At 63.1% G+C, this 24,494-nt stretch overlaps 1 protein-coding gene and 1 non-coding gene across 4 annotated transcripts; both read right to left on the reverse strand.

Annotated features, from left to right (window-relative positions):
- Positions 1-1,079: 1,079 nt before the first annotated feature.
- USP36 (ubiquitin specific peptidase 36) lies at positions 1,080-23,002 on the reverse strand. Of its 3 annotated transcripts, none has more exons than XM_045572124.1 (21): positions 22,864-23,002; positions 20,323-20,477; positions 17,826-18,082; positions 17,127-17,348; positions 16,279-16,389; positions 15,671-15,773; positions 13,470-13,537; positions 13,112-13,182; positions 12,596-12,678; positions 11,730-11,841; positions 10,633-10,773; positions 10,085-10,185; positions 9,310-9,448; positions 7,318-7,938; positions 6,647-6,774; positions 5,353-5,886; positions 4,870-5,033; positions 4,674-4,775; positions 3,732-3,847; positions 3,347-3,486; positions 1,080-2,928 (listed from the first exon to the last, which is right to left on the reverse strand). In XM_045572124.1, exons 2-20 carry the CDS (start codon positions 20,358-20,360, stop codon positions 3,355-3,357), a joined length of 3,243 nt encoding a protein of 1,080 aa, XP_045428080.1. In that variant the 5' UTR covers positions 20,361-20,477; positions 22,864-23,002; the 3' UTR covers positions 1,080-2,928; positions 3,347-3,354. The 3 variants fall into 3 exon arrangements, with proteins under 3 accessions (XP_045428080.1, XP_045428081.1, XP_036268084.1); XM_045572125.1 differs by having other exon boundaries at positions 1,080-3,015; XM_036412191.2 differs by lacking the exon at positions 22,864-23,002 and adding an exon at positions 22,407-22,824 and having other exon boundaries at positions 1,080-2,944; positions 3,353-3,486.
- LOC118704652 lies at positions 4,395-4,584 on the reverse strand. The gene has a single exon (XR_004983465.1). It is a non-coding gene; the product is annotated as a U2 spliceosomal RNA (small nuclear RNA).
- Positions 23,003-24,494: the final 1,492 nt, after the last annotated feature.

Here is a 24,494-nt window from a genome sequence, read left to right on the forward strand (position 1 = left end):
TCAGGCCAGGGGCGTGGGTGACGCTCAGACTGACAGGCACTCTCGCAGGGAGCACCCCAGCCTGACCCTGTCTGCGGCTACAGCTACACCCCGGGGCGGTGCCCGGGCAGGGGAAGGGAGGAGACCAGAGGCTTCCGCCCGCAGGCCAGGCCCGGACTGGCGCCGCCTTGGAAAGCCCCCAGGTTTATTTTGTGCGAGCGGGCCATTTCCTCCCGAGCGGGCGGCGCTGGAGTCTGTGTATAATGGAGCTTGATTGTGGCCAGCTGCCTCAGCAGTTCCCGCCGCCCCAAGACAGCTGGCCGCCACGTGGGGAGGGCTGTGGGGAGTGGGGGAGGGGCCGGGCAGGGGCATTTCGGAGGCAGTGACACGGATGGGGCTGGGGGGCATTTTCGGGGCAGAGTCCAAATGCCTGTGTTCCTTAAGCGGCGTCCCCTGGCCCATCCTCCCAGACGCCGGTGCCTGGGAGAGCTGGCCCGCAATGGAGGGGCCTCACTGCGGCCGGGAGGCAGCAAAGACCTGCTTCCACTTTGCACCGGAGCTGCAGGCGCCCGCCCCTCCGACAGCTGCCTGCGCGGAGGACTGTGGGCTCGGCCCAGGAGCTGCTTCTCTCCCCGCTTTGTCTCTCTCTAAAAGTCAGTGAACTATTAAAAAGTTTTTACATGTTTTATTGATTTCAGAGAAAGGAGGATAGAAACATTGAGAATCGATTGGCTGCCTCCTGCACACCCCACACTAGGCATGTACCCTTGACCAGAATTGAACCCAGGACCTTTCAGTCCGCAGGCCAACACTCTATCCATCGAGTCAAGGGCTAAAAAATATATATATTTTTTAAATCAAAGGAAGCCCTAACCGGTTTGGCTCAGTGGATAGAGCGTCAGCCTGCCAACTGAAGTGTCCGGTCAGGGGCATGCACCTTGGTTGCGGGCACATCCTCAGTGGGGGGTGTGCAGGAGGCAGCTGATCGATGTTTCTCCCTCATTGATGTTTCTAACTCTATCCCTCACCCTTCTTCTCTGTAAATATATCAAAATCTATTTTTTTTTAAATCAAAGGAAAAGAAATAAGACATAGGCAACTCACAAAATCTCGTTAATTTATTGCACCAAGATCTTGGCAACACGAGGGTCCACAGCCCCTGGAGGGAAGTGCTGAGAACGGGCGCAGTCCTCCACGCAGAGGCAGCAATGGAGGGACGGGGCGGAGGCAGGCCCTCCCACAGACCCCGGCCCAGGGCTCCGCTCTGAGCACATCACCTCAGCCCAGGTCGTGAGTGCGGAGCCGCTGTCAGAGCTCATTGTTTACACACATTACAGATGCACACGTCACCTGGAACCACTCACTTCCTGGGCCGCCCGCCAGCCCAGTTTGGTGCATGGGGCTGGGGTGTTGTGGGAGGGAGGGCTCACTCTGACAGAGACAAATGCTCGGCCCCGCCCCGGGTGACAGGTGACAGCTCCTCAGGAGGCTCTAGTGACCCAGGAGGAGGCTGGAGGGCGGGGCTGATCCTGAGGGCAGGGAGGGAAGGGGATGAGTCTGTCAGACTGCAGCATCCCCTACCCACCAGGGCGCTGCAGGGCCACACACTGCAGGAGGAGAAAGCCCCGCCCGGAGGCACGCCTCCCCTTCGGAGGCGAAAGGGAGAAGCGCAGGCTCTGAGCAGGTGAGGTGACAGGCGGAGGCCAGGCTTGCGAAAAGGCAGAGGGTCGGCCAGTAGCTCACTTTTTTGGGACCAGACGGCCCAGTGTGGCTGCTGGCATCCCCCCAGCTTTTCAGAGAAAACGAACACAGGCAGGAACGCCCAGACGACCCCATGGGAAAGTGCGCACACCTCCCGGCAGCCTGGGGGCAAGGGAAGGCCGTTGGGAGGGGCGGGCGGCTGTGAGGACAGGTCCATGCAGCCCTCGGTCCGATCCCGGGGCAGCAGGTCCGGAGAAAGGAGCCGTGCCTGTCAGATGTGCTCGGACCCGCCTACCCCGGGTCAGCTGTGACTGTTCTGGAAAACGTCACCGACCGAGGGTTCCCGTGATCTACTTTACACGGTGCAGGCACGGCTCGAGGTAAGTGATCTGCGGTCACATCGGCTGAAGCACTCCCACGCGGAGCAGGGACGCCAAAATCTGCAGGAGGGAGGACACTGCTGCCAGCGCCCAGGCCCGGTCAGACGACGGTGCGTGTGAAGCCGTAACAGGAGGACCTACCCCACGACGCCGCTGGACAGAGGCGCTCAGAGCAAGCAGCAGCCCGATGGGCGGGGCCGGCTCAGCAGTTCAAGCCCCGGCCACCTCCTCCCAAGCGTCCGGTTCCCTGTGAGGACGGAGGCCCGGGGGCCGCCTCGGCTCCGCGCTCTGGTGGACGGTAAGGCAGGCAGAGCCCTAAGAGCAGCGGGGCAGGGCGCAGACGGACCACGCAGCCACCGGAGCAGGTGACGGACGGCCCACCGAGCAACCAGCGCCACGTCACCGAGGTGCACAAGCACAGGAGAGTGCAGCCGGCAGCCCCGCTCCGTCCGCGCCGGCCCGGCCCGGCCCCGCCCCGCTCCGTCCGCACCGCCCCGCTCCGTCCGCTCCGTCCGCGCCGGCCCCGCTCCATCCGCACCGTCCGCACTGCCCTGCTCCGTCCGCGCCGCACTGCTCCGTCCACACCGGCCCCGCTCCGTCCACGCCGGCCCCGCTCCGTCCGCGCCAGCCCCGCTCCGTCCGCCCCGGCCCTGCCGCGCCGCCCCGCTCCGTCCGCGCCGGCCCAGCCGCGCCGCCCAGTCCCCGCGGGCAGCCGCCTGCTCCTCCCAGCACGGTGTGGTTTGTCACCAGAGGCCGGATCCCCGGGAACTGGAGCCTCGCTCATCCTCGGCGCAGGCTGGCGGTGCGGCCCGGGGGTGACCCAGCCAGGAGCCGCACGGAGCGCCCAGGCGATGCCGTCTCCCAGTGTCTGTGGGGCAAACAGTCATCCTGACAGGGGAAGGGCCCTGGGCGTCCAACAGGGACCAGCCAGGGGCTGGGATGGAGCAAGGCTCCTCTGCAAGTGACACTGTGTGCGTGAGCCTCACCCCACACCCCGCACCCGCACCCCATGCATTCTCACTCACTCCACCACACACACACACACTCACACACACTCACACACTCACACTCCACCACACTCACACACACACACACACACACTCACACTCCACCACACTCACACACACACACACACACACACACTCACACACACTCACACACTCACACTCCACCACACTCACACACACACACACACACACACTCCACCACACACTCACTCACACACACACTCCACCACACTCACACACACTCATTCACACTCACACCAACCCACAGCTCACACTGACCTCTCGGCTCAGCGGCGGTAGCTGAGGCTGGTGGCCTTGGCTGGATGAGTCACAGACCAAAAGTTCCGTCTGTTCTGAAGTTTCTGGAAGGCATTGAAGTTTCTTTTCCTTTCTCTCTTGAACTTTTTAATTTTCTTTTCCTGTTTGGAGAATCGCAGGTGTCACACCTGCCAGAGGGCGGCCTGGTCCCAGCGGCGCCCTCTCTCCACGCGCGACATAACCAGCCCACGCCTGCGGCCTGCGGGGCGCCGCTCCCCCGCTGATGCAGGCCCGGAGAACCGGGACCAACGCCTGCCGTGGCACATGCCCGGGGCCAAGCGGCTCCTGAGCCGGCACCGGCTCCAGGCCACCTGCCCGAGCCGGGCCCTCCCGACCGGCCGCCTACCTTCCCGCGGTCAAACTCTTCATCCCAGTCGTCGATCACCGAGGAGGTGCGGGCCAGCCTGCTGTCGTGCATGGCGTCCTGGCTGACAGCCGACACCTCGCCACCCCACGTCAGAACTGCAAGACACGTGCGTTACACCTCGGATTCCCACCGCCCTCCCTGTTCTCCTCCAGCCTCCTTTGTAAGAAGCTAACTTTGCCAGGTGACGTGCATCTGCGGATTGGAGGGTAACTTCCCTGACTCGTCGCCCGTCCTCTCACCACATGCCATGGCCTCAGGCAGCGCTCCTGTCTTCACCTGTGGGTGACCTCTCTGCCCAGGAACTGCCCCACCCCCACCCAGCGTAGTTGTTTTGAACCCTCGGCCTCACCTGAGAAACAAAGATCTCGTGTTCTTTCTCCAGGACTGACTTACAGAAATAAGCTTTCGAATAAGTCACCCTTGGGTGCTGGGCCAGTGCTGCCGCCCCCTCCCTCCTGGCCTGGCCTGGCCCCCGGGATGCATGCTCTGTGCTCTCCTGCCCCTGGACCCAGGCAGAAGCTGTTCTGGATCCTTCCACAGATAACCCCGCCCCGTGAGGACCAGTTCTTGGCCTGTGTGCGATGGGGTCAGATGGACCGTTTAGACACTCTTCCTATCTTTTGTTTTTGTTTGTTTTCCCAAAGGGGGTGCACCGTCCCGAAGGTACTGCAATACCGGGTCGATGCGTGGAGTGCACGGAGCAAGCTCCTATTCCACCTCCCTGCTGCAAAAATACATTTAACAGAATGTCCTCGGACAGAGGACGTATCAGATATTAAACTGATAGGAACAGACACTGCGCTTGATCTTAGACAAAAGGCCGAGTGGCGGCCACTCTTCCCTTCTTCACAGCCAAGTGCCGCCTGCGCTCTGGGCACCAGGACAGCCCCCCAGAACCACAGACGCCAGGCCCAGCAGCACCTTTCCTCCCGTAGGCCTTATCCGCCGCGCACTCCAGCAGCTCCCAGACCACGCTGGCACCGCGCTCCCTGGTGCAGGAGAGCCGAGGCGCCGGCTCCCGCCCTGCGGAGACACAGTGCGTTTGCAGCCACCGCCCCGGAGCGGCCACCCGAACTCAGAGGGCTCCACCCAGGACCTGCCCGCCCGCCCGGCGCACCTGCGAGGTCCCCAGCACCCTGGCCGCTGACGGCAGGGCCCTTCCAGCCTTCGGGGTGCTCCTTCCCTTCTCCTTCCCGCAGGGTCTCCGGCTTCCTCTTTTTCTTCTTTTTCCTTGGAGACGCTGCAGTGGCCTCTGGCTCAGCGTCCGAGGGGGAGCAGCTCCTGAGGTCAGCGTCAGCAGTCAGCTCCCTCCCCCTTCCACTGGCACGTCTGACCCAGTCACCCGGACAAGCCCCACCCTGAGCCTGGCCAGGACCAGTCACAGCCACCAGTAGGGGGCATTGGAGGTCCCCCCAGGAGAGTCCTACAGGCGGGTTATGCAAGTGCCGGGCCAGCCGGCTGGGTCAGGTGACCGCCTGTGCACAGTGCCGGCCAGGCATGCTGCTGCCACCATTCGCCTGGGTCAGCAGGCTGGACTGCAGGCCACACCCACCGGGAGGGGGGGGTTGGTGGGAAGGCAGTGTCGGCTCCTGGCTCTCACCTGTGCCAAGGTGGGTCCTGGCGGAGGCGGGCTTCTCCTTCTCCGCCAAGGCCATCCACGCCCTTCCTCCTCTTCTTGCTCACGTGGGGGCTGTCTGTCCTGCATCCCACCGGCCAGCCATTCACCAGGCCCCGGCCGTTCACTGGCTGCTGCCCGCCCTCTGCCTCCGGGCTGGAAGCTGGCCGCTCCACGCTGCCCTCCTGTCTGTGCCCGGGGCTGCAGTGCTGCCCCTGCTGCAGGGGGGTGATGTCCGTGTCCTCGGGGTGCCTCCTCTTCTTCCTCCTCCTCTTTCCGGGAGGGGCCTCGGCCTCCCCCGGCTCTGAGCCTGGCCTCAGGGCCTCGCCCAAGCGCTTCCGCTTCCTCTTCTTACAAAGGCTGAGGGGCCCGCTGGCCTCTGGCTGGTGTTGGGGGGGCCGAAAGCCCCCGTTGACCTGAGGCAGGGGAGTGGAGGTGGAGTTCGGGAGGCTGCTGGGCGGGGTGGCGGCGTGGGGGGGCCTTGGGAGGCCAGATGATCCGGGAGTAGGCGACACAGCCCTGTAGGACAGGTGGGCAGTGAGGACAACTGTTCTGAGACCCAGGCCCCCCCTCAGCAGCCCCTCCCCCCAGCTAGGGGTCATCCCCAGGAACCTCAGCTTAAAAATCTAGGTGTAAGTTAAAGAGACAGACGAGTGATGAAATTCAGGCCTCCTTAAGACCAAGATTAACAGAAGTCATTGTCTCTCTCGTTTCTCATCACCAAGCAGCACAACGTGTCTGCAAAGGCCAATTTGTGATTCCCGTGTAAAAGCCGCACTGGGCAAGCCCCCCAACCTCCGGCGACTCGGGGTGTCCGGGCACCAGGAGGGCAGTCAGAGAGGCCCGGACAGGCCTGTGCACCTTCACCTCAGACTGTCCTGGGATCTGGGGTTCAGGGAAATCGGGGAGTCAGAGTTCACCAGTCTGTCTCCCAGCAGAACGAGCAGGGACAGGGACGGGGCTAGAGCAGGTCGGGTTCGGCTCTGATCTGCGTCCCGCTCGCTATGGGCCCGGAAAGGATAACGCTCCATGTGAGACCCCGACCATGACTGGCCAGAACGCCGAGGCACCAGAGGAGCGTCATGGCCTAATCTACACAGAACGAGCTCCGCGGCCCAGACCGCACTACCCTCTCCTCTGCGTGTCCCGGGACTGACGCCAAAGAAAACCGCCAGCAAATACCTCACACCTGCAGGCCTGCCCTGTGCGGACAGAGGCTGTCCGGCCGCACGCCGGCCTCCCGGGGGGAGCGGCTGGCCCCGGCCCGGCCGGCTCTTACCTGGCGGTGCCCACAGGCCGGGCGCAGGCGGCAGCGGGGTGAGTGGCTTTCCGGGGGTGGGTGAGGTCGGAGAGAGGCGGGGGGGGCGGCGCTCGGTCAGTGCCGGGGGCCCTCCGCAGGGGGCTGGCCTGCAGTTATTGACATAAATAAAAACTTGGTGGTCTAAAAAAGTTGTGGCGAGTGAGAGGAAAAGTAAATGTAAACAAATAAACACAAAAAACAAATGAAAGAATTCAGAAAGCAGGATGGGGGACAGCGAGGGGTGGGGGTGGTAGAAGAAGAATCAGAAGTGTTTTTGGTTAGAAACGAAAAGGAAAAGGAAGGAAATTTAAACAAAAACCCCAGCAGGCCCCTTCTTCACGGAGCTCTGCGTTGCACCCAGAGGTGCCAGCACCCGGGTCCCATGGGCCGTATCCTGTGGCCACCCCATGCTCGGAGCACCGTGAGCCCAGCACCCCGTCCTCCCTCTGGATCCTGGCTCCTCCCCTTAGAGAGGGAGACCTGCCTCGCCCCAAGTCTCCGTCAGCACATGGAGTGCCGGTGGGAAATCAGGGTCCCCTGAACCCCGTCTCCGGGACAGCCCCTCTGATCTGCAGGGCCCAGGAGGCCCCGGGTCACGCTCCCCAACCAAAGCCACCCGACACCCCCAACCATGACACCCACACACCCACCTTCCTGGCTGAAAGGGCCAGCTTCTTGGCGGGCGGAGGAGACATGGCGTTCGCGGGCTCGGTGGCCACATTGCTCAGGGCGGGGGGCCGCGGCTTCACCACCGTGGAGGCTTCACCGTTCAGCAGCGCCCTGGGCGAGCCGGCTGTGGGGGTCCTTCCCTGAGAGTCACCGAAGCGGGCGGCCCCGCTCCTGGGGGTGGGGGGACCCTGGGCGGGGTCGCTGCTCCCCGAGTGCTCAGGGCTGGAGCTGCTGGAGGCTGCCCTGTCCGGGGCATTGCCCGGAGGCCCGTGCCCATTGGCAGTCGCTGCAGGCACAAGCTTGGGTGAGGTAGGGAGGCCAGCGCCCCTGCCGCTGGCACGGTGGGGCCCCGGAGAAGTCTTGAGGGGCGGGGAGAGGTGCTGCGGGGGGACCGGCTTCTTGACTTTCTTTCCAGGCTCATCCAGGACGGTCGGCCGGGGGGTGGGTGCTTTGGAGAGTCGGGGGGCAGGGGACCCCAAGGGCAGCTTGGGAGAAGTGTGTCCATTCTGAGTCTTCAGGCCCGACAGGAAGCCGTTCCTGGACACGGGCACACCCGTCTCCTCCGGGGCCTGCAGCTTCCTCATGGCCACGGGCTCCGGCCTCTGAAAGACAGCGGGCGGGGGGGTCAGTCAGACCTGGCAGCGATCCGGCAGGTGAGGGGCACACTGCGTGGCAGCAGGCCCCCACAGCCACGGCCTCGGCCATGGCCACGGCCTCGGCCACCCAGCGAACCTGCTGTTACTTCTTCAAAATATCTTACCCACGGGCGTGGGTCTGTATAATCACCTTCGCTGTGAGACAGTGCATTCCACCAAGATGTGAGAAATACAAGTTTCCTTTTTGTTTCTAACACAGTCCCATCCCGCTGCACAGCCACTGAACACGTGGCACTCTCTCCTTTGGGGCTCTGCTTCTGAGGGTTTGGGCCACAGAGAGAGACCAGCTGGCTTCCCGACTGGTCCGTCTCAGGCTCTCAGTGAGGGTGACGTTGGCTAGCAGCCCCTCCTGCCACGGCGGCCACGCAGCTGCACAGCCTCCGGGGGTCCCGGGGTCACCGCCACGGGAGGTCCTCATCCCCCCGCAGGCCCACACCACCAGGACCTAAGCCACGGTGCCCATGCGATGCCCCCACCTCCCACCCAGGCCTGAATCCGAGCTGTTACCAGCACAGCCACCCAACCAACTCCGGGCTGGCGGAGTCTTGTTAAATCACAAAGGGCTGATCTGTCTCCGTGTCAGCCCAGGTGACTGTTGGAAATGGGACGGCGGGCTGTGTGCATGTCTGACCCGCGGTGTCCACGGTTCCCTCACCAGCGAGGGCTTGTTTCAAACATTCTCACTGATGCTGCGTCTGCCTCTGTCGCTTCAACACCGCCATCCTCATCCCCTGAGCGACTCCTCTGCCGGCCTCACTGCCTTGTCAGTAGCACTGAGCCCAGCCTCCCGCAGGAACCGTCAAATATACACAAAGGTAACCTCAAAGCTATTTCTCAGTTAACGTTTTCCCAGATCAATGTGCATGCACTCCCCCACTTGTCTTTCTAACCAGCTGAGCACATTTTAGATGTGATCCCCGCCCTCCCCTCCACCCCAGTACATCTGTGTGCGCCCCTGAGAATAAAGGCTTCCTCATGACACACCAGCAAATACGGCTAAGCCAGGAGCTCAGCATGGGTGCTCTCCACGCCCCAGCGCTAAGCGTGTTCCCGATGCTTCAGGCCGGGAGGTTGCTCAGAGCCTGTCCCTGTGCTTCAGCTGGCAGCTGGTCCAGAGCAGGGACAGCGTGCCCTCGTCCTGAATTGCTGGGTCATCGCTGACCCTCCTCCCGCTCACTCTGTCAGCTGACGACCGACTTAGGAGGGAACGCGGACCAAAGTAGGACAGACCGTCCGCCTCTCTGGCCACCGGCACGGCGCAGCCGGCAGAGCGTGGGCTGCGGCCGCCGTGCAGCCCCCGTCCCCGTGAGGAGGCACCTTTCCGGGCAGCAGCGGCGAGAGGGCCCCGGTGCTGACGCTCTTCCTGCCGCGGTCCAGAGCCCCGCAGGGGCGGCCGGAGGGGGCGGAGCCGGCCCTGGCGATGGCGCCCTCGGGGCTCTTCTTGGAGCCTGGAATCCTGTCCGGGGAGAAAACGGGTCAGGTTCTCCTACTCGCGCTGGGACCACCACAGAGCCCCAGTGAGGGGCAGAGCAAATGCAGGCCACGGTGACCATCCCTAAATAAAGGAGAAGGCGAAAACCCGGAGACACTGGCCCTCCCGTCTGTCTGAGAGCACACGGGAAGCGGGTAGGTGCCTGGAACGTGTGCTCCGTCCAGCCGAGCTCCAAGGTCACAGGCTCCATCAGTCAGAAAGCCAGACCGATGCCTCAAGCTCCTCACCACGTTCAGCAGAGCACATCCGAGGTCGCAAAAATGCCTCTGGGCTCCCTGTTCTCCCACCAGGTGGGCGACAACCAGCCCCCACAAAGGCATCTTCCCAAGGTGCTCTGCTGCAGCCCCACCCTGACCACTGAGCCGCCCCCTCTGACAAGCACCTCACGGCCCACCGAGGTCACTGCCCAGAGGGGTGCTGGCTAGCCAGTGTCTCTGATGGGCACTAAGAGAAGCGGTCACTTCCGCGTCACATTCACGTCATCTCGGGGGGAGGGCAGAGGGACTGCTTTTACAACGGCAGGAGGATGTGGTCTGACTGTCCCTCCCGGTGGACACAGCCACCCCCGCGATGGGCCGGAGGGGGGCGGGGGGGCGTTACCGCAGGTAGAAGAGCACGTAGGCCTGCTGGTTCAGAACCACCTGGATGTTGCTGGAATGGACCAGGGAATCATTCATCTGGTACCACTGCCCGCTGCTTGCCTGGAGCAGCCCAGGGGAGGGAAGACAAAAGAGCAGACATTCCGTGAGCCTCTTTCACACAGGGAGCGGAGTCTGCTGTTCACCGGCCCCGAGTTAACTGGAAGCGATTCCCCGTTAAAATATCCACTGTCTGCCTCCTGTGAACGCAGCCCCTTCCCTCCTGGCCCGCAGCCCCCGGCGCTTCCTCCCGGGGCATGTGGGGAGCTCCGATCAGCGGGGCGTCTCCACCACTCTGGGCCTCCCGAGTCGTGCCCCGGGTTCTAGGCCAGAGCCCTGAGGCCCCATGCACGCACTGCTGCCCCCGCGGAGTCGCGGAGGCCACCGGGGCCTGAGCACCGCTGCGGAGCACGGCCCCTCCCAGACCGCGCTGCAGAGGCTGCCTGTGCTGGGCAGACCCGCCTGCCCACCGCCCGGGCACCCCCGCGCCCCCCGCGGCAGGCCACCCACCTTCACGTAGCAGTAGTAGTGCCCGGCGTGGCAGCTGTAGCCCGAGTGCACCAGCACGGCGTACAGCCCGTACACCACGGGCTCGCCGCTGCTCTGCGACATGTACGGGCGGATGTTCAGGAACTCAGGGTAGCCCACGTCCTGGGGAGAGCCCAGAAGGCAGTCAGGGCTCTGTGTCTGGCTCCCTCAGATCAGCACGCTGGGGTGCTGCCCTGCACACCCCCTTCCTTTTACCGAGGAGCTCAAAATGCAAAAGCTAACATGCGCTCCAGGCTCCCGAGCCCAGTGCAAACTGGCCTGATGCGGGCCCAGACCAAACGACCACTGTTTCTCAAACTGTGTCCCACCGGAAGCTAGATCTACAGGTTCCGCAGGCAAATCCACAGGCTCTCTCTCCCCACCAACTACTCCCCCCACTGCCTAGAGCGGGTGCAGTGGAAGTTCCCAGCTACTAGTGCGGCCAACGACTGACTCCCCAGACAATTCAGTCTAGGAAACCTTCTGGAGAGTAAAATGCTACACAGCTCGCTAAAGGCTCTGAGAAGGCCCGCAATGAAAAAGAACTGGCCTTTAGGAAGCAGCGGCGCACAGAGCACTGCCAGGGCACGGCACTGCCGCTCTGCAGTCCCAATCGGGCACAGGCTGACCGGAGCCCGAGGAGCTGAGGCTCCGCAAGGGCCTTGCCCCAACTGCAGCGGAGGCTCCGACAGCCAGAACAGACCTCCAACGTCTCTGCGGACGACATCGTCCGACAGAACACAACTGCAAAAGCACACCACTCCACATCCACAAGCCGCCTCCGTGAGCGCCCCTGGGCACGAACAGGACACGGAGGACCAGAGCCTCACAGCCCAAGTCCATGTCCATCACACGCACTTCAGGACGTGACCTTGCCCTTGCACGTCAGGGGCAGCCCAAGCCCGGGGGAGGAGGGGAAAGTCTGGGAAGACGGTGGTTCTTGGACAGGAGGTTTTGTCAAGAGAGCAGGTTCCTGGCCCGTCTTCTGGGATCTGCACTCCCTGGCTCTGGGGCAGAGCCCGGAGTCCGTATTTTTAGGAGCAGCCACTGAGGAGCCCGAGCCCGCAGGGGGCACTCACCTTGGTGATCTTGCCCCCACTGAAATTGGCAAAGCGCTTGAGGGAAAGCGTCAGGACGTTGGATGCCCTGTGGATGGTGAAGCGCTTGCTGGCGGGCACCTTCTTCTTGCACCTGAGGGGGCGTGGGGGTCAGCTGGTGCTCCCAGACTGTCCTCCCACTAGGCAGTCAGTCACACTGCGCGGTAACAGCTCTTCCTGAACGGGACCTGTGGCTCCTGCCTCCCCACCACCAGCCGACACCCCTGCGGGGAAGGGAAGCCAGGGCAGGAAGCAGACCAGGCAGCACGAAGCACCTCCCAGCTCGAGGCCGAGACCAGAAGGGACTGTGGGCTGACGCAGAACAAACCAGCGCCGACAGGCTGGTGACAGGGGGGCAGGCAGGGATTCCCTGCACAAAGCCAGACACGAAACGAGGGGGAGGGGCGGGCGCAGGGACAGGCAGCTCCCGAGCGCGGGGTGGGTGTAGGGGCGCTACAGGCAGTGTTTGGGCACAGAACGGTCAACCCGAGAGCAGAATTCAGGACACTGTTCTTTACCGCTTCTAAACGACCTGACTGGACAGTTAACAACACCCCCACACTAAGCTGCATCACCCCAAGGACGGTCAGGGCGGCATCTGCGGGGGTGGAAAGATGCCAAGAAAAGGGGAGAAATGGCAGTCGCGGAACGGGGTCACCTCAGGGCGGGGTGGCAGCGGGGCCCTGCAGTGGACACGGGACCAGGCAGGGCCTGCTTCCCACAGGACAGGAGGCCCTGGAGGCAGGGAGCACCGTGCGAACGGGGTCAGAGACGGTGGGCAGTGTGTCCGTGGCCTGCAGTTTCCGGAGGGGCCGCAGCAGGGGCAGGTCAGGTGACCGGGAACGCACCTGGCGCACATGTAGGCGTTCTCCCCGCTCAGGCCGTCCGGCTTCACGAAGAGCTCCAGCGCGCGCACGATGTTGGCCGCCTGCTGCGGGCGGACACGGGGCGTGAGCGCGGAAGGCGCCCTCCACAGCGCAGCCAGGCTGCCAGGCGAGCAGCAAGCCCACACTCCGCTGGCACAGAACTGGCCACCGGCTGCCACCTGTACTCAAAGCCGCAGCAGAGGGACAGGGAGCCAGGCTGCCCTTCCTGCCCGACGGGCAGGCTCAGAGCGGAGCTGACCGGGGACTGGCCCGGGTCCCACACACCTGCACGCTGTCTTTGCTTTTGCAGTGAGAGAGAAGGGTGCACAGAAAAAGGCCGGAGAAATGTGTGAACGTGCTGGTTCCTCGTGAGGAGGATGCTAAGTGCCCGCCTCACGGGTGTGGATGTGGGCGTGTGGGCTTGTGTGGTGTGGGCTTCTCGCCCTCTGCCCTCGGGTCCTACTGCAAACAGATGGGGGCAGGAGGGTGGGGTTGTACCCGGATCTCCAGCGCCATGTCCAGGAAGGGGTCGTAGGTGTCCGAGACGCTCCTGCACACCGAGCACTTCACTGCAACAGAGCAGAGGGCGGTGGTGGGTACAGGCACCCACCAGGTATCCGAGCCCTAGAGCCACGAGGTCCCCAATGCTGCCCTGAGGAGCTAGGGCATCACGGGAAGAACTGCCCCCACTGCACACGCGCCTACTCGTCAGCTCACACTTCCCCTGGGATCGGGGTGCCCATCAGGCAGACGGGCTCGGGGCCTGCCTAGGAAAGCCCAGGCTGGCGCTAGCTCTCAGCACCGCCCGGTTCACCCCAGTCCTGACCGGAACAGGGAGAGAGGAGCTTCCGCTTACCACGCGACCTGAGGTAGCCTCCAAAAATCTGGTGGACCAAAGTGGTGGCCTGCGTCTGACGGTCCAACCTGTGAAACAGCCACAGCCATAAGCCACAGGTCACAGCAAGGCAGCACTGGCACCCCACCCAGTGCCCCGCCCACTGCACACCCCAGGCCATTCACCCCACCCGGAGCCTGGCGCACACAGCAAAGTCTCAGCAGGATCCCGGCAGTGCCCGGATCCACATGGCCCACTCCCCACACCCACCCCGTAAGCCTGAGCTGCTCTTAGTGAGCGGCCTCGCTCCCACTACCCCGCTCAGGTCCCACTCCGTCCTGCACGGCACCGCACCCTCCACTGGCGGGGCCTGTACCAGCACCGACCTGAGAGAGGCCCCGGGAGGTCCTTCCCGCAGGACAGCAGGGGTCCAGGCAGGGGCTCAGGTCGGGCAAGCCTGAGTTCGTCCCCCACCCGTTTACTAACTACAGGACGCGGAGCATAATGCCCGAGTGCTCATGTAAGGAAGATTCTCGAAGCAACACCATATCCAGCCTCTGCCCCGGGTTTTCACCCGCAGCCCCTGCACCTGCCAGTTCCTCAGAGCCACCAAGATGGCCAGGACTCGTGTCTAATCGGCCCTTAGTCTTAAAAAAAGATGAAAACTCCACAGGGACACACAGCGCGGCCCACTCGCTCCCAGGACAGCGTCCCCTCCACCATCTCCCCAGACAGGACTCCCTGCCAGGGCTCCTCAGCACATGTCAGCCTGGAGGACTGACTCCACACACAGACAGACACACACACACACACACGAGAACATGCTTGCATGGCCTCCGCCACCCGCAGAGTGTGCTGAAGGCCCCCGTCTCAGCCTGCTGTCCCATCTAATTGACTGCTGACAGCAGGGCCACCCAGACCCGGAGCTCAGCGAGGAAATAACTCCAGGACACATGGGGACCAACAGTCACCAATCTTATCTGCGAAGCCAGGAAGCGGACGGGAGCAGCACCCCTCCTAGCGCCACCCCATCAGAAGGCTCACTGCGCTCCAACGGCAGCCAGGACAGCCAACCTCACTGGCTCCCTCCGTGCGACGGCAGCTGCCCGGCCGCCCAAAAGGGCTGGATGGAGTGAAGGGGACCACAGGACCCTCTCCATTCGGCCCGATTCAGCCTCCAAGCCAGATTCCCAGTGAGCAGGAAACGGAAGCAATGCCAGCTTCCGGGACGCTGCCACCCTGCCTCGGTGCAGGTCTCGAAGGGTCCAGAAACACAGTGAGCGGGCGGCAGAGAGCCAGAGGTGGCCCAAGTCACAGACACCCACAAGTATGAGCTCTCAGGCTCGGGGTACCAGGGCACAGTGGGGAGGCAGCCTCCGAAGACGGTGCTTCTCAGCCAGAAGGCAAAGGCAGGCGGGCTCCCCGGGGAAGCGGGCGGTGAAGGCAAGAGAAGCAAAGGAGGAACTCAGCCTGAAAATCTCCCAGCCTGGGCCTCCACCCGATGCACTTCCCCGGGCCGGCAGGAGGGGGCGCCGGCCGAAAGCCCTGCGTGTGCCTGATTCCGGGACAGATGAAAACAGCTTCCTTCCCAGCCAATGCGGTTCAAGCAGAAAACAGGAAACCAGAAGCAGCCCTGCCCTCCATGAAAGCAAGCCCAGACACAAGCACAGAGCGGGGAGGCGCAACCAGCTCCTAGCTGAGCGAGAGCAGATGGGGGCAAAAACCCCGGGTGAGGCACTTGCCACCTCGGATAAAGAGTTGACAGAACTCAGGAAGGACGTGGGAAAAGACTCGTGTCCCACACCGAGGCTGAGCTGCAAGCGCCCCTGCAGGAGAGCTCAGATGAAGCCCGTTCCCAGACATGGACCCTCCCCACCTCAGCCCAAACCCAAACTCCGCCCAGCCTCCCCAACTCTCCCGCCTCCAGGGTCCGCTCATCCGCCTGGCACAGGGTCAGGGTCAGCCACGGTCCTGAGCGCCCCGCCTGGGCAGGGCCGGGACCCGGCACACGGCCGTGCTGCACCCACCGCACAGCAGCCCCCGGGGTGGCCTTCTGGCCCGCCTTTCCCAGGCTGAGAGCTGGCGGGGCCGCACAGGCCCTTTCCCAGGGAGCACGGGCAGCCCGACAGGCCAGCAGGTCTGGACCGGACGCCCCGGCGCAGGGGGACGGGGTGCGGGTGAGGCCTGGCCGCCCCCGGAGGAAGGGGGAGGGCGGCACGTACTTGGCGTAGCCGTTCAGGCAGGCCTTCTGCATGGCGTCGATGGTGTACCGCAGGAACTCATGTGCGTCCTCCTGGTTCCCGAAGCGGAAATGCCGGGCAATCTCTGTGGAGAGGAGCATCGTCAGACGGGAGGGGACCCCAGCTTCTCCAACGCCCCATGTGCGTGCCCGTCTCCCCGCGACCGGTCCGCGGCAGGCCTTTGAAGGACAGTGAGGAAGCAAGCCCACGCACGTGACAGCCCCTCATGGCCCAACTTTCCAGGTGAGACCAGGGGCTCAAACCCTCCCCACTACCCAGGAGCAGAGGCTCGGGGTGCCCACACCGACCGTAAACCCACCTTGACCCCTTGTTCCCAAGCAGACGCAGCACCTGAATCCGTTAGCTTCAACAACCTGGCTTCCCACACCAGCTACCAGTCCGGCCCCCACCTCATGGCCGCTCACTCCCGCTCACCTGCCCCACTATGACCCCGACCCCGACCCCGACCCCAGCAGTCCGAGCCCACAGCCCTTCAGTGTGCACCGCCAGCCCTCCACACCCAGCGCACCGCCCCCCTCCACTCCCAGCAGCCACTGCGGAGCTGGCAGCGGGAGGCCCGACCCACTTACTTCTCAGGTCCCGGATGAAGGACACGGGCTTGATGGCGTTGCCGCTGTTGGCGAAGGCCTGCACGAGGTGGTTCTGCATGACGCACAGCATGCAGAAGCTGCCCTGCGGACCTGCGGGCAAGGCCCAAGGTGAGTCTCGCACGCACGCGCGCAGGGGCCGTGACCACACTCCCCCTTGCCTCAGGGCCATGCCGACAGGCGCTCCTGTCTCTTCAGCACATTTACTTAGAGGTCCGGCCTGGTGCTCAAGGCGGAGTCTGGGCCATGTTTCTCTGCCTCCAGCTGCACAGAGGGCCAACAGCCAGAACACTTAGTCTCCTGCCCCCCGCCTGCCAGCCGCTCCCAGGAGATGCCCACTCCGTGTCAGGGCTCAGGAAACTTCTGTGAAGCCCCATGTGGTTAACAAGTCCTGTCTGTGGGCACCCAGCCTGGCCCATGGCGCCAAACCACCAGGTGGCAGACACGTGCCCGAGTGCTGGCAGCAGCCACCCCGCCAGGCCGAGTCCATCACGGACACTACTGTTCCTCCCCAGGCTCACGGCCAGACGGGCATGACTTACATTTAAAGCTAAGAGATACTGAAAAGCAGAGAAGCTCAGATTGTCCCCCACCCAGCTCACGCGAGCTTTCCGGAGTGAAGCACTAGGAACCCTGCACCCCTCCCAACGTTCCCCCCATCACAGACCACAGCCCGAGCCAGGCCATCGCCATCCCGAACGCCTTGTGTGACTGTACTGCACCCAGGCACGGCACAGCAGCTGTGGGCAAGCTTCCTTTGTATGGAGCTCGCGCGCGCGCGCGCACACACACACACACACACACACACACACACACCCCGAGGCACTCACAGCTGCGCGTGTGCTCCCGGGAGAGCAGGTAGTTGGCCAGGGGTGGCGTGTAGGTCAGGCACTGCACGGTGGAGTTCAGGAAGCACGTGTTGCCCAGGTTGTGGAGCCCGGCGCCCACGCGGTAGACGCGCTCCCACTTCAGGGACAGCCGCTCCCCGGGGAAGAGCACCTTCTGCGGGGCGGGCACGCCGTCGCCGCCGCTCTCGCACGCGCGCTGGCCGCCTGGACGGGCAGGGAGAGGAGGGTGGCACTCTGGGCACAGAGAGGACTTGTGCCGCGCGCTTAGCAGGCACGTGCCCGAGCGCGGCAGCGAAGGGTAACTGGCACCCCATTACTGGAAGCTCCGGACAGCCCAGGAGGAAGCCTGCCGCCCCAGGATCTGCCCCAGGGCTCAGGCCTAGAATCCAAGGCCTCCCACAGGCGGGAGGACAACATGCGGGAAAGACGAGCCGGAGGAGCTGGGCCCGGCCCCTGCAGCCACCATCCTCCTGCTCTGTCCACGCCCGGGAACGCTTTCCTGGAAATCTAAGGACAGATCTTTCCGCCCAGCCCGGTCACTGCTTCTGCCACCAAGATCACGGACCCCACAGAACTCACGGCTCTGACCACTCTGCTCTGGTTCCTGCTAACCAGGCCGCGCTTCACCCACCCACTTGGTGACGGCCCAGCGAGGCCCTCTGCCGCCGCAAGCGCCTGTACCCTGTCTCCGGGCAGGCGGCTCCTCCCCTTGGGGGCGGGCGGCGCCCCCCGGCTGGGGGCTCAGCAGCACGTATTTGCTCCGCAGGGTCTGCAGCTGGTAGGAGAAGCTCCGGCTGGCCGGCTCAAACTCGATCTTCTGCAGCAGCACCTTCTTGGCGGAGGCAGCCAGCAGCCTCCCCAGCTCGCCATCGTCGGCCGAGTCTTTGCGGCCGGGTTTCAGGGCTTCCTTCAGCTTGTCGACGATGGGCATGGCGTCACTGCGGGGCGAGAACACGGGCTCTGGTAACCAGGTGCCCAGAACAGATGGAAGAGCCCTTTTGTCACTGAGGACCCAGCCACCAGGAGGCTCCTCTGAGCAGCTGCCAACCCTACGGAGGAAGCGCAAACCACGGAGATAGATCCATGGAACCACGCAGAGGGTCCACGCTGCTCCTCTCAAAGAGACGAGAGCGCTGGACAGACAGGGCAGCCCCAGGAGGCCGGGCACCTTGGCGCCTCTCCCTCAGGGAGTGTGGGCCCTGGGCATGGTCCAGCCAAAGGCACGCGGGGGTCCTGACGTGTGCTCAGAACTAGGGAAACACCAGTTCTCGCTGGACACCCTGGTTACACTCACGTCCACGTAGCACAGGGTCAGTGAGGCAAGTCAAGGAGCATGCCTGTTTGCCCAGACCAGTGATCGGCAACCTCATGAGTCCACAGAGCCAAACGTCAACAGCACAATTGACAATTTGGAGAGCCACATTTTTTAAACTGAAACTTTTTCTAACGCCACTTCTCCAAAATAGACTCGCCCAGGCCGTGGTATTTCATGGAGGAGCCACACTCAAGGGGCCAAAGAGCCGCATGTGGCTCGTGAGCCACGGTTTGCCGACCACTGGCCCAGACCCATGCTCTCCAAATCGAAGCCACAGCCACAGCCACAGGCCACAGCCCACATGGAAGCGGCGCTTCAAACTGTTCTGTGAGTGTGACATACAGCAGATTTCGAGGACTCAGTGTGGGAAGGTAAAACACGCCTACTGTGTTTTCTGGCGTATAAGACGACTTTTGAAACGAAAAAAAAGTCAACCGAAAATCGGGGGCAAAAGACCAAAATTGCACAAAAATTACCTGCAGATCGTGACGGCAAAGTATAATAAGTCTTTTCTTTGAAGTGGGGGGTAGTTTTATACAGCGAATATAGGCCTAAACCTATGTTTTAACTGTAAAATTGGGGGGTCGTCTTATACACCTGCTACATGCAGAAATTATACTTGACATATATTTGGTTAAATAAAATAGACCATGAAGCTTCGTTTCAACTTATTCTCCTTCTCTCTCTCTTTTTTTTTTTTTAATATGTTTTTAATGATGTCAGAGAGGAAAGGAGAAAGAGAGAGATAAGCATCACTGATGAGAGAATCATTGATGGGCTGCCTCTTGCGTGGCCCACTCTGGGGGTTGAGCCTGTAGCCCTGCATGTGCCCTCACCGGAAATCCAACCGTGACTCCTGGTTCCTAGGTCAATGCTCAACCCGAGCCCCGCGGCCGGGCTGCTTCCTGCTTTTTAACGTGGCTCGTGTAACACTTGGAATTGCATCCGTGACGGCCTTTCTGAACAGGCCACCTGCATGAAGGTGGGGGCAGGGACGGTGACGGGACTAGAATGGTGAACGCAAGGTGCCCAAATGCAAGCAGAGTGGCCGCGGCAGCCGGCTCTGGGAAGGGCAGGCCTCGCGTCCTCAGCTATGAACTCCGGGGACAGTCACTGGGACTTCCCAGTCCCCCGGCCTTTCTAGAACAGGGTGACAACAGCACTGGATGAGGACTGAGCGCCGGCCAGAGGGAGGTGCTGGTGGGCGGCCACAGAAATGGCAGACAGGAAGCCCACACCTCTGCCAGCTTCTCCTCCCCACCCACAGCCACAGCGCAGCACTGCCCCAGCCCGTCGGAAAAACTGGTTCCCGCCAGAACAATGGCAGCCCCCTGGGGTCCCTGCCCGCCACAGCAGCCCCCCTAAGCCAGGAGCACCCCGGACCTGGGCTCTGATGAGAGATGTTCAAGTCTATGGCCACGGAGCATCTAACTTCACACATGGATCGAGTCTGTTTGTCCGTCAAAATGTCTGTCAGGTACAGAATTGTAAAATGCATCTTTAAAAAAGAAAGTGCAGCCGGGACTGGTTTGGCTCAATGGATAGAGCGTCGGCTTGGGGACTGAAGGGTCCTGGGTTCGATTTCGGTCAAGGGCATGTACCTTGGTTGCGGGCACATCCCCAGTGGGGGGTGTGCAAGAGGCAGCTGATCGATGACTCTCTCATCGATGTTTCTAACTCTCTATCTCTCTCCCTTCCTCTGTATAAAATCAATAAAATATGTTAAAAAAAAAAAAAAAAAAAAAGAAAGTGCATGTTCTTTAAGGAAATAAAAGCATCCTGGAGGGGAGGGGGTCCTCTCAGAGCCCTCACCCCTGACGGCCCAGCAGGAATGGACGACGAGGCGGCAGGGACACGGCTTACCCGGGACGTGGGAGCCGGGGCGCGCCGGGCTGCAGCATGGATCAGGCTCCGGGCGGCGGGGCGGGGGCGGCTGGGCCTCCACTGCATGTGCTCCTCGCGCTCGGCCGTTAAACCACCAGAGCTGCGAGCCTGACGTCCAGAACCGGCACCAGGACCTGCGAGATGAACAGCACCGTGAGGCGGAGTCCCGCCGTCTCCCCAGCCCCACGGCCTAAGTGTGGAGCAGGAGGGCGGACACCGCCAGGACGGTCGCTGAGGATGGAGACACATCAGCGGCGTGGACCTAGAGGGGGGCTGAGTCACCCGCTACAAATCCGTCCCGGGCCAGGAGACGAAAACATGCCTATGTGAACCGGCACGTCATGACAAGACTCATGAACAAACCATCTAAACCGCATTCTGGGAGGAAGACAGAACGACCAGGATCGCTCTCCGGCTCTCCCGCTGCACCAGCGAAACAATAAATAAATAAATAAACAAACAAATAAACAAATAAAAAAGATTGTTTAAGGAGTGGTAAGAATTGCCAAATTTTCACTTTGCGTGGTGTGGATTCCCCCCCTTTAATTACCACCATAGTCGCTATGGTTATGTAACACTGAGGTGCTCTCAAGCACTTTAGTGTGAAAATGCTCAGGCTCACACCACGTGGGGAGGACAGCATAGGGTCCCCTCACCCCATTACTCAGTGTCAGCAGTTATTACTAAGCATGCCATCCATCAGTGCGACACATTCTGTCTCCTCCCCGAGAATAAGCAGAGCAGAACTGCCTAGTGTTCATGCTGCAGTCAACACTCCCCCACAGGAGAGCCCGGGGACAGGGGAGCCCAGGAAGGGGGACAGGAGAGCCTGGGGGACAGGAGGGCCCGGGGGGGACAGGAGGGCGGGGGGGTGGGGGGGGACAGGAGAGCCCGGGGGGACAGGAGGGCCCGGGGGGACAGGAGGGCGGGGGGGGGGGGACAGGAGGGCGGGGGGGGGGGGACAGGAGAGCCCGGGGGGACAGGAGGGCGGGGGGGGGGGACAGGAGGGCGGGGGGGGGGGACAGGAGGGGGGGGGCGGGACAGGAGAGCCCGGGGGGACAGGGGAGCCCGGGGACAGGAGGGCAGGGGACAGGAGGGCCGGGGACAGGAGGGCAGGGACAGGAGGGCGGGGGGGGGGGGGCAGGAGGGCCCGGGGGGGGACAGGAGGGCGGGGGGGGACAGGAGGGCGGGGGGGGGGACAGGAGAGCCCGGGGACAGGAGGGCCGGGGACAGGAGGGCCCAGGAGGGACAGGAGGGCCCGGGGGGACAGGGGAGCCTGGGGGGACAGGAGGGCGGGGGGGGGGAGGACAGGAGGGCCCAGGGGGACAGGAGAGCTGGGGGGGGGGGGCAGGAGAGCCCTGGTCCCAGGCCAGCTCGGTCCAAGGGCGAATGTGTGGGAACCAGAGCAGCTTGAGGATGAAGAGCTTGGGAGAATGAACCCAACTTCACTGGCGGTGAGGACCCGAAACAGCACCTGCAGAGCCCACTCCTCCACGTCCGTAATCCCCAGTTCCCACGGCAAGGCCAGCCTCTGTGTCTCCGGTCCTGGCCCCCCTCGCCCCCCCAGGAAGCGGTACCCTAAAAAGAACTTCTCTGGAAGGGAGTGCGGGACCCACATCCCCAGCATCCCCTGGCCCACAGCTGGACAGACACCCGGGAACCAGGAAGGAACGCCCTCCAGGCCACGATTCTCCTCCTCCCGGGCTTTTCCTACCTCGGAGAGCGCTCACCCGCTCCTCAAACAGGCCCTCCGCTCCGCGAAGTCACCCCAAGGTCCCCCGCTCCCCGAAGGCACCCCAAGGCCCAGTGTGAAGTCACCCACGTGGCGCGGGAGCCGGAGGGCAGCGCTGGGCCTCTCGGGGGCTCCCTGCGCACCCAGCACCGCCCCGGCTCGGCCGGCGAGCTGAGCGCCTCTCCTTGAGGCCCATCCGCACCCGCACCCGCACCCGCACAGGAAGCCCGGCCTCGGGGGCCACGCTAGCTCCTCAGACCCAGGGGAGACCCCACAGGGCCGCCCGAGGCAACGGCACTTGAAACCCCACATCCATGACCTCAGGACCCACCTTCTCCGGGCCGGGGAGGGGGGTGTCCCCAACGCGCTCCTGGGAGGGAGCAAACCACCCGGCTCCGCCGCCGAGCGGCTCCCGGCCTGACAGCGTCCAGGGCCGGGCCAGCCCCGGGGAAGGAGGCTCCGGCGGCGACGGCGCGGACAGGCCGCTCCTCCCGCCCGGCTCCCGGGGCCGCTCGCCGCTCCGCCTCCGGTCGGGTCCGCGGGGGCAGCACCCTGAAGCCAGGGCCTCCCCGCGGGCCCCCGAGCCCCTCTCCTTCCACGCAGCCCGGGCCTCCCGGTGGACCCGCACCCATCACGGACACCCGCCCACGTCTCCCCGCAGGGCCCCCGGGCGCGCCCGGTCCGGCCGCAGCTTCCCGCGCAGCAGGCCCGGCGGAGGCCTTCCCCGCCCCGGCCGGACCGCAGCCTTGCCCCGGCCCACGCTCCGCCCCGACTCGGCCCCAACTTACAGGCCCGCGACCCGCCCGCTGCTGCAGCCCCGGCGCAGGCGTCTGCTCGGCGTGGGCCCGACACTCACATCCGGGCCCTCGGCGCTCCACACACGTGTCACCGCGACACTTAAAGGCGCCGCGGCCCCAAGGCCAGAGCGGTAGAAGACGGAAATACCCGGGCGGCTTTAAGAGGAGGGGCTGGCCTCGGCCGCGCTCCCTGGGCCCGCCCACAGGAAACGTCACCTCCCCAGCCGCGGCCCCGCCAGCCTACGCAATGACGCAAGCACGCCGAGCGAAACGCCCCGCCCCTTGGCCCGCGCTCGCCTAGTTCCCGCAGAGCACGTGAGGGGCCCACTTCCGGGTCCCCGCGCGGGCGACGCGCTCACTGGCGCTGCGTGCGGGCCGCGCCTCCTTCCCCCGCGGGTCCGCCACGTGCGGCGCTGGGTCTCAGCCTCTGGGCCCCCGGTGACCCCGCAGAGGCCCCGGAACGGTGCGGGGAGGGGACGGACGAGCCCTGCGCAGCCCCCTGACCCCCTTCCTCCAAAGCATCATCCCGTGAAGACTACGTTAAGGCTTTGGTGGGAAGTTTGCAAATATGCACTGCGTTTGCAGTATTTTTTAAAATAGGTGTTTTATATGTTTAGAGAGGAAGGGAGAGGGATGAAGAGAAACATCCATGAGGTAGGCGCCCCCTAGTGGGGATGGATCCCGAAGGAATTGAACCTGAGACCTCTTGGTGCATGGGTCCACCCAACCACCAGGCTGCATTATTGTTTGTCTGTCATCCTTCCCCTTGAAGCAGCTTCAGAAACCCGTTCCTAGCCTGCCCCCTGGTGGTGGTCTCCCATTTGGCAAAGGGTTCGAATAAAGGATTTTCCCCAAAGGCAAACCCTGGGTGTACAGCCCTACCTGCTGTCCTGTCTCAGGCCCCACCTCCAGGCCCAAGGTAGAAAATGGGGGTGGAGAGAGAGAATGGGTGTGACTGGAACAAGGCTGCCCTGTAGTTAACACGTGAGTTTTGCTGAGATTGTTGTTGTTGTTGTTTGTTTTTTAAAGCAAGTGAAAAGAAACAAAACCTTAGGAGCCTATTCCTTATCTGAGAATCCTCTGCTAAGCTTCCGATTGAGATCTGTCCCTGCTCTGTGCCCTCAGAGTGACTCAAAAACAGTTCTCACTGTCCCAGGCCGGATACCATATATGTGAGTGATCAGTGTGGGCCAGGTTACAATATATGTGAGTGATTACAAGTGGGGGCAACATGTAAGGGAATGAGGAGACTTTATTCCAACTCTGTCTATAATGAGCAGAGTTTTTTTGACACTTCTTTGAACTAACTCTGAGCCTCAGTTTCCTTATCCTATACAATAAAAGGCTAATGTGCAAATTGTCCCCTCTGGCTCAACTGGCCAGAGCTCAGGACCAACAGGGAGACGGAGACCGACAGCTCGGCTTGGGGGGGGGGGTATCCGTGCATGAGTTTCATGCACTGGGCCTCTAGTTTCTCTTTCATCCTTCCAATAACAGCCAACGACATTTACTTCCATTGCTGAGCTCACATGTGCCAAATACCGAGGTGGCCACTTGGCCAGCATTGTCCGATCTAATCCTCAGGGCAACCCCACAAAGAGATACGGCTCCGTCTTACAGAT

This window comes from Pipistrellus kuhlii, unplaced genomic scaffold (genome assembly GCF_014108245.1).
Source record: "Pipistrellus kuhlii isolate mPipKuh1 unplaced genomic scaffold, mPipKuh1.p scaffold_m20_p_44, whole genome shotgun sequence".
Lineage (NCBI taxonomy): Eukaryota > Metazoa > Chordata > Mammalia > Chiroptera > Vespertilionidae > Pipistrellus > Pipistrellus kuhlii.

Coding starts and splice junctions, on each gene's coding strand:
- USP36 (XM_045572124.1), bottom strand. CDS start 20,360: ATGCTGCAGCCCGGCGCGCCCCGGCTCCCACGTCCCGG. Junction 15,774..16,278: donor CTTCATCCGGGACCTGAGAA/GTAAGTGGGTCG, acceptor TCCTCTCCACAG/AGATTGCCCGGCATTTCCGC. Junction 10,774..11,729: donor GTGGGGGCAAGATCACCAAG/GTGAGTGCCCCC, acceptor GGCTCTCCCCAG/GACGTGGGCTACCCTGAGTT.